Genomic DNA, 12,967 nt, shown 5'->3' with positions numbered 1-12,967 from the left:
TTGTATCATTATTATGCACTCCTAATCCCTCCTTAAATCCACTGCATAGTTGCTTGGATAGTCATCAAACTTTCACTTCCCAACCCACAAGAAATATGGGTGATGTCAGGAACACCCATCCACCATAACTGGGATAATTTCACTTGTACAGCACTTAACACACAGGAACTGCAAGGCCCCTTCCAGAGGTGGCCAAATTTCCCCAGTGGTCATTCTCTAAGCAGGGGAATGTAATCTTTCCACCCAGGGCCTTCCTTCTGCACAGGAACACCTGTTAATGACTGAAGTCTTACTTCTACTATGCTGCTGATGACCATAGGAAGCATGTTCAGTGGAAACCTGAGGATGTTGAACAATGCCAGAGAAACAAAGGCCTTCTGAGCATCCAAGATGTTGTTCTTATTTATCATGACATACACAGCAAATGTGGACAGGGCGACCTGAAACAAAATGTAAGGGTTACAGTGAGGGTAACGTGCCTTAAAGCCACCAAGTCAGGAGTACACAGTGTGACAACTGGAATCAGAAGACTATAAATCAAACAAAGAAGAATGTTCTGACAACTTTCTTGTTCCTGACAACACTTTTTGCAAAAGGAACACATGATTTAAATCTGCTGTTGTAAAAAGAAGTAGATGGCTCCTCTTGGAAAAGTGGTTAAGTGCTCACTTTCTTCACGTAGCAAAGGCGAAAGCACAAATGTCCCAGGTCACACAGTAGGAGAAGGTAAGTAGAGAAATGATCACTGGTCTTTTTTCCTGATCTCCTTCAGTTTTAAGGCACTCCTCATAGTATCAGATATTAGATCAGTAACATATATAGACAGAAGAGTTAGAAGCGTCCCAATACAAACCTGTTTTATATTTTGTAGAGACTACCACAACCCTAGATTTCCAAATACAGCCCACTTTATTATGGACAGACCATTTTCCAACAAACCTGAAATGTTATTGCACTACAAAGATGAAGCCTTTTAGTAACTACAATTTTCTGCTGTGAACTGTTTCAGCTTCATAGTGAAACAAGAAAATTACACGGAACCATTTTTATCATGAGTCCTAAGCTATAAAAGTAATTCCAAACATCCATATACTTTTTTTTAATGTGTTGAATAAATTATAGTAAAATTAAACCAAACTAAGTAAAACCAGATGTTTACTTTCAGAACTATTCCCTTCATAGTGTTTTCTTCTGTGATAATACCACTCATACCTCAGTATATCACAAGATCCAGCAGCTTTTTCCCACAGACTGCCACTTAAAAACAAGAAATCAAGGTAGATAAACCTCTGGCATCGCTCCTCCTAAAAGACTTGAGATAATGAGCTCTCCACCGAAGGAACAGTCTCATCTAAGCACAGCATCCATTGAAGACATCAGTTATTTCTGTTAAAAAACCTGACTGCTGTGAGGACATGTATTGTTCTTGGTGCAGCAGATGTCTCAGCTGCGCCTTGTACAGGGGCTTGTTTGTACAGCCCTTAGTTTGGACAACCACATCCCAGGGAGAAAGCCCTCCCATGGAGATCAGAAACAAACAGGGTCCAAAGAATAACCTCACAAGCAGCATGTCTGCGCTGGTGTTACCAGCAATTAGTCTGAAATACACCCTTATCAGCACACACAGCAGCAGGGGAGGTACTGCAAAACGAGTACCCTGGCACTGTTATTAAACAGTGTTTTTAAAAACCCTGGCCATAGAAAGAGAGGAAAGAGTAGAGGAAATAAAAGTTTTGAATGTCAAAAGTGCTTTCAAGTAGGCATTTGCAATAATTTTTTAAAATCAAAATATACAAAAAAAAACCCCCAAACATCCAAGAAACAAGACGCTGAAGAGCAGCCTTGCACTTTGGGTTGTGCCCCAGTGGCAAAGCTCCCGTGGAGCCACAGGTACACATCCCCCGTGTGTGCTGGAGCAGAGCTACACGTTAACCAATCTGTCTTCTCAGGCTCCACAGAACAGCATCAGGGACTCCACCTGCAGAGTTTTATTTAGAAATTTCATTTAATAATGTATTTATATTAAGATAATCTCAGACTTCTTTTAGAAAAGCATTCACTTAAGAATGCAGCTGATGCTTCCTACCCAGGGCACTGCTTCTCTGCCTTTCATCATGCCTAGAGCATAATGTAAACTCTATAAATGTTTGCAGGGAAGGAATCTGAGGCTGGAAAGTACACTTAAACACCTTCAACTGGAACAGCACATATTTTATCCTAATGTAGGCACGGCTTTTAATTGCTTCTGCAGACAAGAGCAATGGCCCCTTGTTCTAATAGGGTCTGAAGCAATTTTGATGTGATTCACTCTTCTCTCCCTTGTATTAGTTGAAATGTAAGCTAACCACAAGCACAGGAAGGATGTTTCACGTAGCATGGATTTTTTTTTTTTTTTTTTTTTTTAAAGAATTTGAAGCCATCTCAGGCTACACAATGGCTTTGCCTCTTCCACACTGTTCTCAAACAGATGCTGGAGAACCCTGGCCAGAGTCACTCCTGGAGCACAACATCCCATTTAACCAGGACCTCTTATATAAGGGCCTGATGCTCTCAGAAACACATTGAAGTAAGGGATTTTTTTACTCTCCTAAATCTGACCATACCTTTCATCTTAGGTTCCTCAAGTACTCAACCAAAAATAGGAGGGGATGCAGAGGAGGTTTTAATTTCCGATACTTTGGCCATTAACTTCTAGAATACATCCAACCTGAATGTTACTGAGTTTCAGAGAAAACAGTAGTGCCTTTCCATAGAGAAGTGGACCCCTAAGTGTTCCATCACCCACCACTCTGGAGGGCATTTTGACTCAACTCATTAAAACACAAAACCAAAAGAAGTCCTCAAGTGCTGCCTTGGAAACCACAACCCCAAAAAGGAGAGAAGACTTCTAGATTTGTTTCACTTACCAAAAACGGAGCACAAACCCAAGTGAAGGTTGCCATTGCAGCAAGGTAAGCAGATTTTTTTAGGACTTGGAGTTCTTTCTGTCTGATCTCTAATACCTTCTCTCTGAAGGCTAATTCCCAAGCATAAAGTTTCAGAACTTTAATCCCATTGAGAATTTCATTCATCAGCTTAATTCTGTTGTCTTTGCTCTTCATTTGAGCCACCTAAAAACAACATTGCAAAAAATAATTAACAGAGCACAATACTTGGCAGAACCTCAAAGTTCTGAGCTTTCTATTTTGCAATGGCAAATTTACCTCATTATCATCAAATGCTTACTAGCTTCCCAAGCAGGAAATCTGAGATACTATCTGAACAAACAAATATGCAGAATTAACAAGACGTTTTAAACCAATTAAAAGAATGCTTCATGTAACTACAAATCCAAACCAAGATCAAAACAATTGTGGCACTGGTTTAAGTATGATTAACCCTGCGTTAGGGAGCCCTGAGACTCAGGTACAATATGCAGTTAAAAAATAAACCACTAAGATGTGCAGCTTGCATCTAACCTTAGACCAAACTTGATTTTGCTTCATTTTCAGCAATATCAATGGCTTTCTGATGGTGTACTAAGGCAAGAAGCTTTCCATTCAGCCATTCTTAAGTCTCCATCTTCCTAAAATATTTTAACGAGGGCAGTGCAAAGCTGAACTGCTGCTGACTCAGCAGAGGCAGCCAGCAGAATGCACTGGCACAGCCATCCCAGACCAGAGGCAAGGTGGCTGTGGCAGGCCAGGTGTCCCTACCTCTCCCCTGTGGGAATCGAATGCTGTAGCATGTTTTAATGAACTTCTAACTAAGGTTTCACTTAAGCATATCAATCTTTTCTGACATTCAGCAAATTCAGTCAGTAGTGAAGTCTGCACAAAGCATGTGGTGGGGCTGTTGGAAGTAGTTTTTGCAGGAGAAAACTTGAATTTGAGTCTACGCTTATTTATGTGCGCTCTCTGCAACAAACTGATCCCCACTAAATAAAATCAACAAGGGATCAAAAACAGCCAACCACTAAGACTTTCCCTTCTTCATCTCTCCAGGAAGCAAACAATAAAAAGGACAAGCTATACATCCTGGAAATATGAATATTTCATTCATTCAGGTTCATTAAGCAGACAGTAGTTCACATTTGCACTTTAGTTTTTAGGCAATTTAAAAACTGAACTAATTCCAATTCAATCACTGGACATCTCATGAAGCTGCCTAAAGCGCTACCTTGGTCTTCACTAGTGCAAATTTTTAGACCACTATGCACAGATCAGCTATAAGGCTGAAAAATGCATGAGTTTGTTTGTCCTGAATACACAACACCTCTGACCTTTCTTTCCCTTCCCTTTTTTTAAGGGATAGACAGAGGGATGGGAAAAAATAAAAGGAAAAACCTACAGGAGCAAGTCAAAGAACAGATGTTTCTTAAAAGCACTGTATAGAGGTGCTAACCTGATAGGTTTTTGTCTTCATTGCCATCACAGCGTTTACTGGAACCAGAAGGATCATGACAGCAACCCCTGCCAGCACTGAAGGACCTAAATTCTGAAAAGTACATAATTGCAAGCATTTATTCAAACTAATTTTTCAAAATCTTGACTCAAACCACTGCATACACTACAGAAAATCATTCTGAAATAGGTTTTCAGCTTGGGGGAAGAAGAGGAGGATCAAGTAGGGGCTTAGGTTAATATCTATATACTTTGGCTTTTGAAACAAACATACATAGCCCCCATTTAGAGGTACATATAGCTCAATCTCTCTCCAAATAGCTCGCTATACACACACACAAATATGTTTTAACACTTTCCACTTTTTGCTGATTTGTCTGTTCTTCTGAAGAAGAATCAGCCCAGTGCTATGTGAACCAGAAATAGCAGACATCTTCCATGGTGACTCTAGAACCAAGAGAACTTTTAGTTAAATCAAGGGACATATAAGATACTCTGGGTGCTGCAGTGCCTCAAAAGATAACAGCTCCCCTCTGCATCCTCCCCGTACGAGCTGAGATGTGAATTCAGAACCTCCTGCCTTCCTTCTTGATGGCAGCGACAAAAGCAGCTCTGAATGGCTTCCTAATAAACAGCACTTTCCCCTCACTGCTGCAAACCCTCCAGTGATCTCAACAACAGCTGTGTGTAGTCACAGAACCATGAAAGCAGCACATTGCCAAAGTCAAAACAGGAAACAACACACAGTGCTCACCTGCCACAGTAAGTACAGTGCTAGTATCACCTGGAGAGGTGCAGACCAAATCATGTTTATATAGGTAGCCAAGTCCATGAATCTCTGAGCATCCACAGACATCAGATTCACAATCTCACCCACAGTAGAAGTCTTCCTAGCAGAATTTGTGATAACAAGTGCCTACATGTAAGTAAAAAATAAAAAACAATTAAAACAACATGAGGGCAGACTTAGTCATTTGCATTTTCTCCACAGAATTCAATTGCTTTACAGAACTGCTTCTTTAAAATTACAAGCAATCCTTTTCCTCCTTCATACTCTGTTTACCATATACACCTGGCAAAATGCAAGTTGAACAGTTTGAATCAATCAGCTTGGGCTTAAGCTAATACAGAATTAAAGTCAATAAGCAAACTTTGGGGTTAGGGCTGGTGGTTTGATTGCTTGGGGGTACCATTTACTAGGTTTGTTTTGTGTTTTTGTTCTAGTGTAAGAAGTGGAATCTTAATTTCTTGTGACACATTTATCTAACACAGAGCTATTGGTCCTCAGCTGTCTAAAATGTTCCATCTTATTCTAAGGTAAGGTGGCACTGCTGGTAAATCTCAAATGAAGTTGTAAATGTAGATGCACCTTAATTTCTGCACCAACTGAAGCACTGCACACCCCTAATCTAATGAGGCAAGGTTTCTTATTTGACAGTGAGAAGCAGCATATTAACTAGTAAATTAGAAAACTGCCCTAGCTTAAAGGCTTTTATTTATAAATTAGACATGCTCTTATTTCTATTAAGAGTTAGGAATCAGCATACCAGAGTCTCCTAACTTATTATTCAGACTTAAGTGATGCATCCTCACAGTCACAGATACTGCATATTTGCAGTCACAGCATTGTTGTACATTTAAAGAAACACCTACCTTTCGATAAATTACACCAACAATGGCTGTTTTGAGCCTCATTCCAGTTACAAAGCAAATATGAAAATACTGGTGAAGAATCAGTGTCTGAAGACAGGCACAAACAAACAGCAGCACCGTATAAAAGTAGCCTTGCCAGTTTGGGGCAGCTTTGTTACTTACAAAGTTGAGCAGCAACCTGTGGAGAGAGAAATGAGTTCTCTTGATAGATGGAAAACGGAACCAAATGTCATGGTTACACCCTTAGGTTATGCCAAACGTTGTATGGGTCATTCAAGCACCTAAAGTACCAAACTTAGATAAAACACTTAAGCAAACTTCTCGGAAACTAGAGATCATTTTCTATGAGCACACATCACTCCCTCCTTAAATACCACTCTGAAACATGGAGTAGCACATAGCTTACACGCACAGCATTCTCTTGGAGCTACACTGAAAAGTTTCATACCCCCTCCAGCTGAAATACAACCACTTGCACTTGCTTTACTTCTCAGCTCAAAGCAATACAAGCTCTCCCAGCCCCTCAGCTCTTTGCTGCATCACCTACTGTGATGTGTAGGCACAGAATAATTACAGGTTAGAACTGAGTAAACTCTCCTGCTATTGTTGATTATGTTCCTGCCCTGCCTTCCTGGTGTCAAAAAGGAAAATAAGAAGTCAAACATTTATTGCATGATGTTGCAATTTGAAAACCAATGGACCAAAATCACCTTTGTCTGTGGTTTCTCCCTTGTATGACACCTCTTCCTCATTGCATCAGCTGAAGGCAAAGCAGCTTGGGGAGTGAAATACCAGCATGTTTTAAAACCTGTTCACATACTTTTAATACAATAATAAAGTATATAGGTCTTACTTCAGAATTTCTGGGCCTGAAAACATCAAGAGATCATGTGCAGCTTTAAAAAGGAAGCTCATGAGAAAATAGGGTCCAAAGGTTTTGTATAAAACCTTGAATAAAGATGCTTCAGAGCTCTTCTGAGATGGTTTTATAATCAAAGCTTCAACCTCTTCTGTCACATCACCATTTGAGTCTCCTGATTTTTGCTGCTTTTTCGGCACATATAACATGTTTTGTGGTTGCCTGGAAAAACATGAGGTATAGAATGTAGCCTTTATTCAAGCATAAAGCCAACTGGAAAAATGTACACTATACAAACAGGATGTAAATTACCTCATTATGATTCTTAATAGTTTAACTGGGTTTTACTGTCAAACATTTTAAATCACACAACGTAACTACATGAACTGGCCATTCAGAAATGGCTTTCTTTGCTTGGATAGGTAACATTCCTGTAAATCTCTCCTGTAAGTCTTCCCTGGGGAATGAGGAATACGGCTCAGAGCAGAGGATATTATTATTCTAGAACCCAGTATGCTGAACTTCCATCAAAATCAAGGCTTCACTGTACCACCAGAGTTAAAAGACTGAAGTCAGATTTATGCCAAGATATCCCCAATGGACTGAACACATTCTTTTCTTACATCTGGCTTATGCTAAACTACATGCTCTGAACTGAGGACAAGCTGTATGTAAAACACACTGTGTAAGCAAGCACGCAATTTTCCTTCAATGAAAAGGTGCTCCTATTTGCTGCAGCCAAGGATGATGAAAGTAGAATGGAGACTGCAGGCATGCAGTCTTTCTAATTTTAGTCATCTGGCTTAGATGCTCAGACTCCCTATATAGTCAAAAGAAAGGAATAAGCTGCTCACTTTTACACCCTGAACTACCCTCCTGAGGCTTTGCCAATTACAGAGGGAGCCCAAGCTCCTAAATTACATGACAGAAGTTTGTGTCCAAACATTCCCTCCCCAGGGAAAAAAAAACCCATACATCAAAAGTCACAGTAATAAGTTTTGGACCATGAAAGACTAAGGGAAAGTCAATGCAGCTCTTCATAAAGAAGGAACACAATGCCCTATTTGGTTCCTGCTCCGTGTGCACTTCAGGACAAACACAGGCAGCCACATGGGCCTTACAAAAGCAGGTTTGGTAACAAATGACAAATACCTCTAAGTAGAGGCTGAGTAACTTGAGCTTTTAAACCTTTATATCTTGGCAGAACTGGAAGCCAGGATAACTGAACTTACCTCTTGGTCTTTGACCACTCTTTTGCCCAATTTCTAGCCAAACCTGGCACTATTTCCTCTGATTTGTCCTCTTTATTTAATGACCACAGATCCTTGGCTTCCAAAGGACTCCGATAACCCTGAATCATCAACCTGCATTAGAAAGAATTAGCAAATAAATTTAAGAACACTAGAAATGTTTGTATGCATATACAGACACAGATACATAGACACAGTTGCATCTGGCCCCAGAACAAAGCCAGCTCTCCACAAAGATGCAGCTAGCACTAGTGCCTGCAGCAACACAGGTCCAGATGCTAAAACATACATCCTCCTGTCTTTACTGGGAGAATTAGACACCAAAACATCTAAGGATCCAGGATATGCCACTGAATTCAAATTTCAGGGAAAATAAAAGAAAGGATAAAGTGATCTCATTTGAAAATCAGCCAGGCACTTAATATTCCCATGCCTAGCAAGTTTCAAAATCGTTATTAGCCTTTAATTTCACAAAGTAACTCCTTTCATCTAGCTTTCTGTTGGAACTCTGGCCAAGTACCAGCCACAACTATATACCAGTATTATTTTACATGTTTCTGTGTTTTAATTCACAAATAATATAGCATTACTAAAATTAAGTTAATGGGGAAAAAAAGAGCCCATTGGACAAAAAGAGGTAATGGTTTTCAATGTCTTAACCTCTAAATACAGCAAATAATTTCTACCTTCTTGTATTTCCCAAAGAATATTTTTTACTATATTCTTTCATCAAACACACTAAATATATACTGTCAAAATTTAAAATTACAAAGACCCTACAAAGGAAATAAAAAAATATAAATCAAATTTGAAGAAAAAATTGATTTAATCTATGACACAACCAACCAAAACAACCAAAATTACTGTTGCATGATTATTGCTAATTTCACTCTAAAAGCAGGATCCCAAAGTGCCGTCTAACTTGAACTGGTGCTTTATGCAGAGCTTGATCTTACCCAGTGATCCACCAGAATGTGATTCTGGAGAGGAAAGAAGCACTGAACTCTGGACATGGATTCTGAAGGAGAGAAAAAGAAATCAATCCACATGCAAAGTGACTGATGCAGGGCCTAAAGAAACAAGCAGTGCAGAGAAGATGTTTTTGAAATTCCTTTTGTTTACAGTATTTTTCTCACATTACTAAAACTTTTTTATTTATGCTGCTGGGAGCTTGTTCAGAAAACACAAGGACAGAGTCAGGGCTGACAGCAGGCTCAACCACTGGGACACAGGAATAGCAGTGCTCCATATCAACAACACAACAAACAGCTGAAGGAATTTTAGAGGCCAGTGCAGGCCAGACAGTCTCTCCAGGTGTCATGTTCAGTGCCTATGTCAATGCAAGGTACGCTACCATATGAGGGCACAAATATGTTAATTGGGTAGTTAATAATGAATGAAAAATTCAGTTCTCCTGTTCTAGCAGTGAAGTGCTAGGACTCCACTGACACAGATACACAAATGAAAAAAAATTGTAAACTCCATGAAAGCACCCCAAAACACCCTTTAGGAGCCCTGCATCTCATTCATCAAATATGTATGGGAAACTGAAGTATCTATACTTAAGTAGCTGAGCACAGCTCCTTCAGTGCACAGCTTGCTCGGGTCCTACACCCAGCACAAAGGCTGGCTCTTTCAGCTGCTCTCCAGGTTCACATCCTCTCCTAATCTGGCTGGGTTAAAAGAGCATTATGAAAGGCTGGGAGAATTTCAATGGTATGAAAAATTAATTTACTTGCAGAATTTCTGTGCACATTTCTCTCTTCCCTCTTTCAGAGCTCTGAACAGCATCTAAGGAATGCTACCACCACTCCTTAGGCACAACAAACCACTGGTTTTATCATCAACTATAACTGGAGCAACTCAGATATTCTATCTACAGAAGTTACCAAACATCACTAGAGTATTGCAACTAAAAGAGCCAGAGCCAAGTGTTTCAATCATATGCATTTTTAACTCATGTCTGTGTAGCCTGGCTTCTCCTGTACTGTGCCGTCCTGCACCGTGTTATAATCCAACTACACAAAACAGTCTTGCATCTTCTCTTCTTCACATAGCCTTTTCTGCAACTTTTACAAGGAACAATAAAAGTATGTATCAGACAGATGCTTTTGTTTTTTGAAAGGGGATAAGAGTTTCACATCTCCAAAGTATTCAAACACCTGCAGTAAAATGATTGCAAACAAATCCAATACCATCAATTAGTGAATAAATAAAAGTTTTTAAAGTTAGAGAAGGGGAAGGGGACAAAACTTTGAAAGTTCAGCCACTCCTGCTTTCCTGACAGACAGACTTCTACTTCAGCAAATACAGGGAATACTTTCAACTACACCAAAATTTTAAAATATTCTGAACTTTACATAAAATGCTGTATTGCTTTTTTTCCTTTGTATTTTTTTTAATCTACTTGCTGGTGGAAACTCTGAATCTAAGAGCCCACTAGATCTTGTACTACCAAATACTCGACTTGGTTTGTATAAGTGAAAGTTTAAAATATTAAAACATGTTAGATTACTTTCTAAATAATACTACTTTTGATAAAATTAAATAGTTATCACACAAATAATTAATAATCCTACTGACTTTCATGCCAAATAGAATGAAGAAAAGTTTTAACGAGTCTGGATTTACATAATGTAAACAAGATACAAAACATATTGTCTGACTTCTACATACATCAGCATCTACATCTTAAAAATTTCACTGTAGTTTGCTGGCTTAAGTAAACATACACTAAAATTTTACTGAAGACTTACAGACATTTCTGGTTTGGAAATATTTGGAAAAAGGGAATAAAGCAGAATTTAAGGCTGACTAACATGATTTCTTTGCTCTTTTCCCCAACAAAATGGAAGGTTAAAATTTGAAGTCTGCCCCGTTTCCTAAAGACACTCCTGGAAATTCTCAGAAAAATAAACCACTGTGGTCTCAAAGCACCTTGTAATTACTACAACCATGATCAAAGAAGAAAAGGTTTCCTTATACCCATGGTATCCTGGTCAAATATATTTAACCCGTGAATGAGATGAAAAGAACCAAAAGACGAAGAGGATCCAAAGACTCAGCAATATGCTCCACCTTCCAGGCACACACACACAGACTGTCTGCCACGGCCAAGCAGAGCACCCCTGGCACCCTGCAGACTGGTGGAGAATGTAACTGTGGGATTCAGTAAGTGCAATGGTCATGAACCCTCTCCACAGTTACAAAGGCAGTATTTATTTCCCCCCTCACATATTTCACACCTTCCTTCACCAGTCAGTGTCACTTAACTGCCATCAAACCAGAATAAGACCTTGTAGAGAACTGAAGTTCCTAAACTCAGCACATCCAAACTCCAGGCAGTGGCAAGTGTCACCCCACTGTGGCTCAACATCTAACCCAGAGGTGGTGCAAGGATGATCCAGCATCCTTTGGGTCACTTTAGATCCCCACCATAGAGCCGGTATAATTAAGAACACATGCAGAGAAGATACTGTCAATGTAAAATTAGATGTCTACATCCAAACCACCCTCTAACATCAGCTGCTCTTGAATCTGAGCTGATTAAATTTTTACTTGACACAAGAGAGATAAAAACAGAAATCAAATGCCACCTGCCCAGGTTCAAAAGCTTTCCAGGTCTAAATTCTTCCTCATGTTCAAATAAAGTGAATCCACATGCTACTGCCTACTGAACATATCAGATAACCAGGAGCACAGCATTTCAAATCACTATTTCCCACCAACTGCCAGCAGCAGTACTGAATATAAATACATATAACTGATCCTTCAGGAATGCTATTCAGCAGTGAGTGCAACAGTATTTTTGTGCTTTTTTCTTACACACAGCCCCTCCCTTCCCCCAGTTTTGCATGTTATAGGCTTCTTTTGCATCACCAAATAAAAAGCAGAATTTTAATTACTTGTCATCTGGGAGATTATGGCCCTGGAGCTCATTACACAGAATATTGCACGTGTGATACTACAGACTCACTTACAGGATCATTTACTGTTTCAGAAAACAAAGGTGGTTGCTCTGGAAAACAACACAGGATGAGCTCTACTAATACCAGGACAAAGTAGATGCAGAAGGTGACATAACGAAATGCATCCTCATCAGCACCCTGCAAAGGAAGGTAATATTCCAATTAGAATGCTTGAGGAATTAATTTTAGATAACATGTTACGATTAAACAGAAAACAGCTCCTTACTGTAAATTCTGCAAACTAAGTGCTACACTACTCACCCCCATGCAAATTAAAGTCAGTGTCTATTTTAGTAAAGGGAAGGTAATGCGAGGGGAGAGGATGTGAAAGACATATTTATTTTTATTCAGTCACTACCATAAAAATACAAGCATGGATTTCTTATGTAAAAAGTTCTCCTTAACACATGGTTTGTGCCAACACAGCCCCAATTTGAAGTCAGTGCATTCCTTACAGGAGCAAGACATTTATGCACTGGGTAGCAAAGAGTATTGAAAGCAAGTTTTTTAGTTAGTATACCCATAGAAGATAAGAATTAGAGGAGCAGAATTTAGATTACACTTTGTTCCACTGTGTGCAAAATTCAGAGGTTCTTTCAGTTTTTTGTCTGGGACTGATGCATAACACATAAGCCACAGAAATCAAAGCACAGGGATAGATGGACACCCACTCTCAGTAAAATCCCATTCCCAACAGCTGAAGACAAAAGTTGGCTGAAAGTTCCCAAAATTCCCAATGCAGCTTAAAGGTTCAAGAAGCAGCTCCACAATTAGTCTGTTATTTGAAGGCCTTACTACAGGGCAAATTAGCATAAAAATATTTCATTTTGATTTTGTCCAAGCAGGTGAGACCAC

The 12,967-nt window shown here is 39.4% G+C and overlaps 1 protein-coding gene across 1 annotated transcript in view; it reads right to left on the bottom strand.

Moving 5' to 3' along the window:
• The window catches only part of ABCC1 (ATP binding cassette subfamily C member 1), a 49,137-nt gene that overhangs the window by 21,776 nt on the left and 14,394 nt on the right, over nucleotides 1–12,967 (bottom strand). Inside the window, 9 exon segments of the mRNA XM_039559997.1 lie at nucleotides 294–440; nucleotides 2,907–3,110; nucleotides 4,384–4,476; nucleotides 5,137–5,298; nucleotides 6,036–6,213; nucleotides 6,889–7,116; nucleotides 8,127–8,258; nucleotides 9,101–9,162; nucleotides 12,125–12,250. Of these exon segments, the coding sequence (XP_039415931.1) occupies nucleotides 294–440; nucleotides 2,907–3,110; nucleotides 4,384–4,476; nucleotides 5,137–5,298; nucleotides 6,036–6,213; nucleotides 6,889–7,116; nucleotides 8,127–8,258; nucleotides 9,101–9,162; nucleotides 12,125–12,250 (1,332 nt within the window).

Source organism: Corvus cornix, chromosome 14 (genome assembly GCF_000738735.6).
Source record: "Corvus cornix cornix isolate S_Up_H32 chromosome 14, ASM73873v5, whole genome shotgun sequence".
NCBI lineage: Eukaryota > Metazoa > Chordata > Aves > Passeriformes > Corvidae > Corvus > Corvus cornix.
This window is presented reverse-complemented; position numbering and strand designations above follow the sequence as displayed.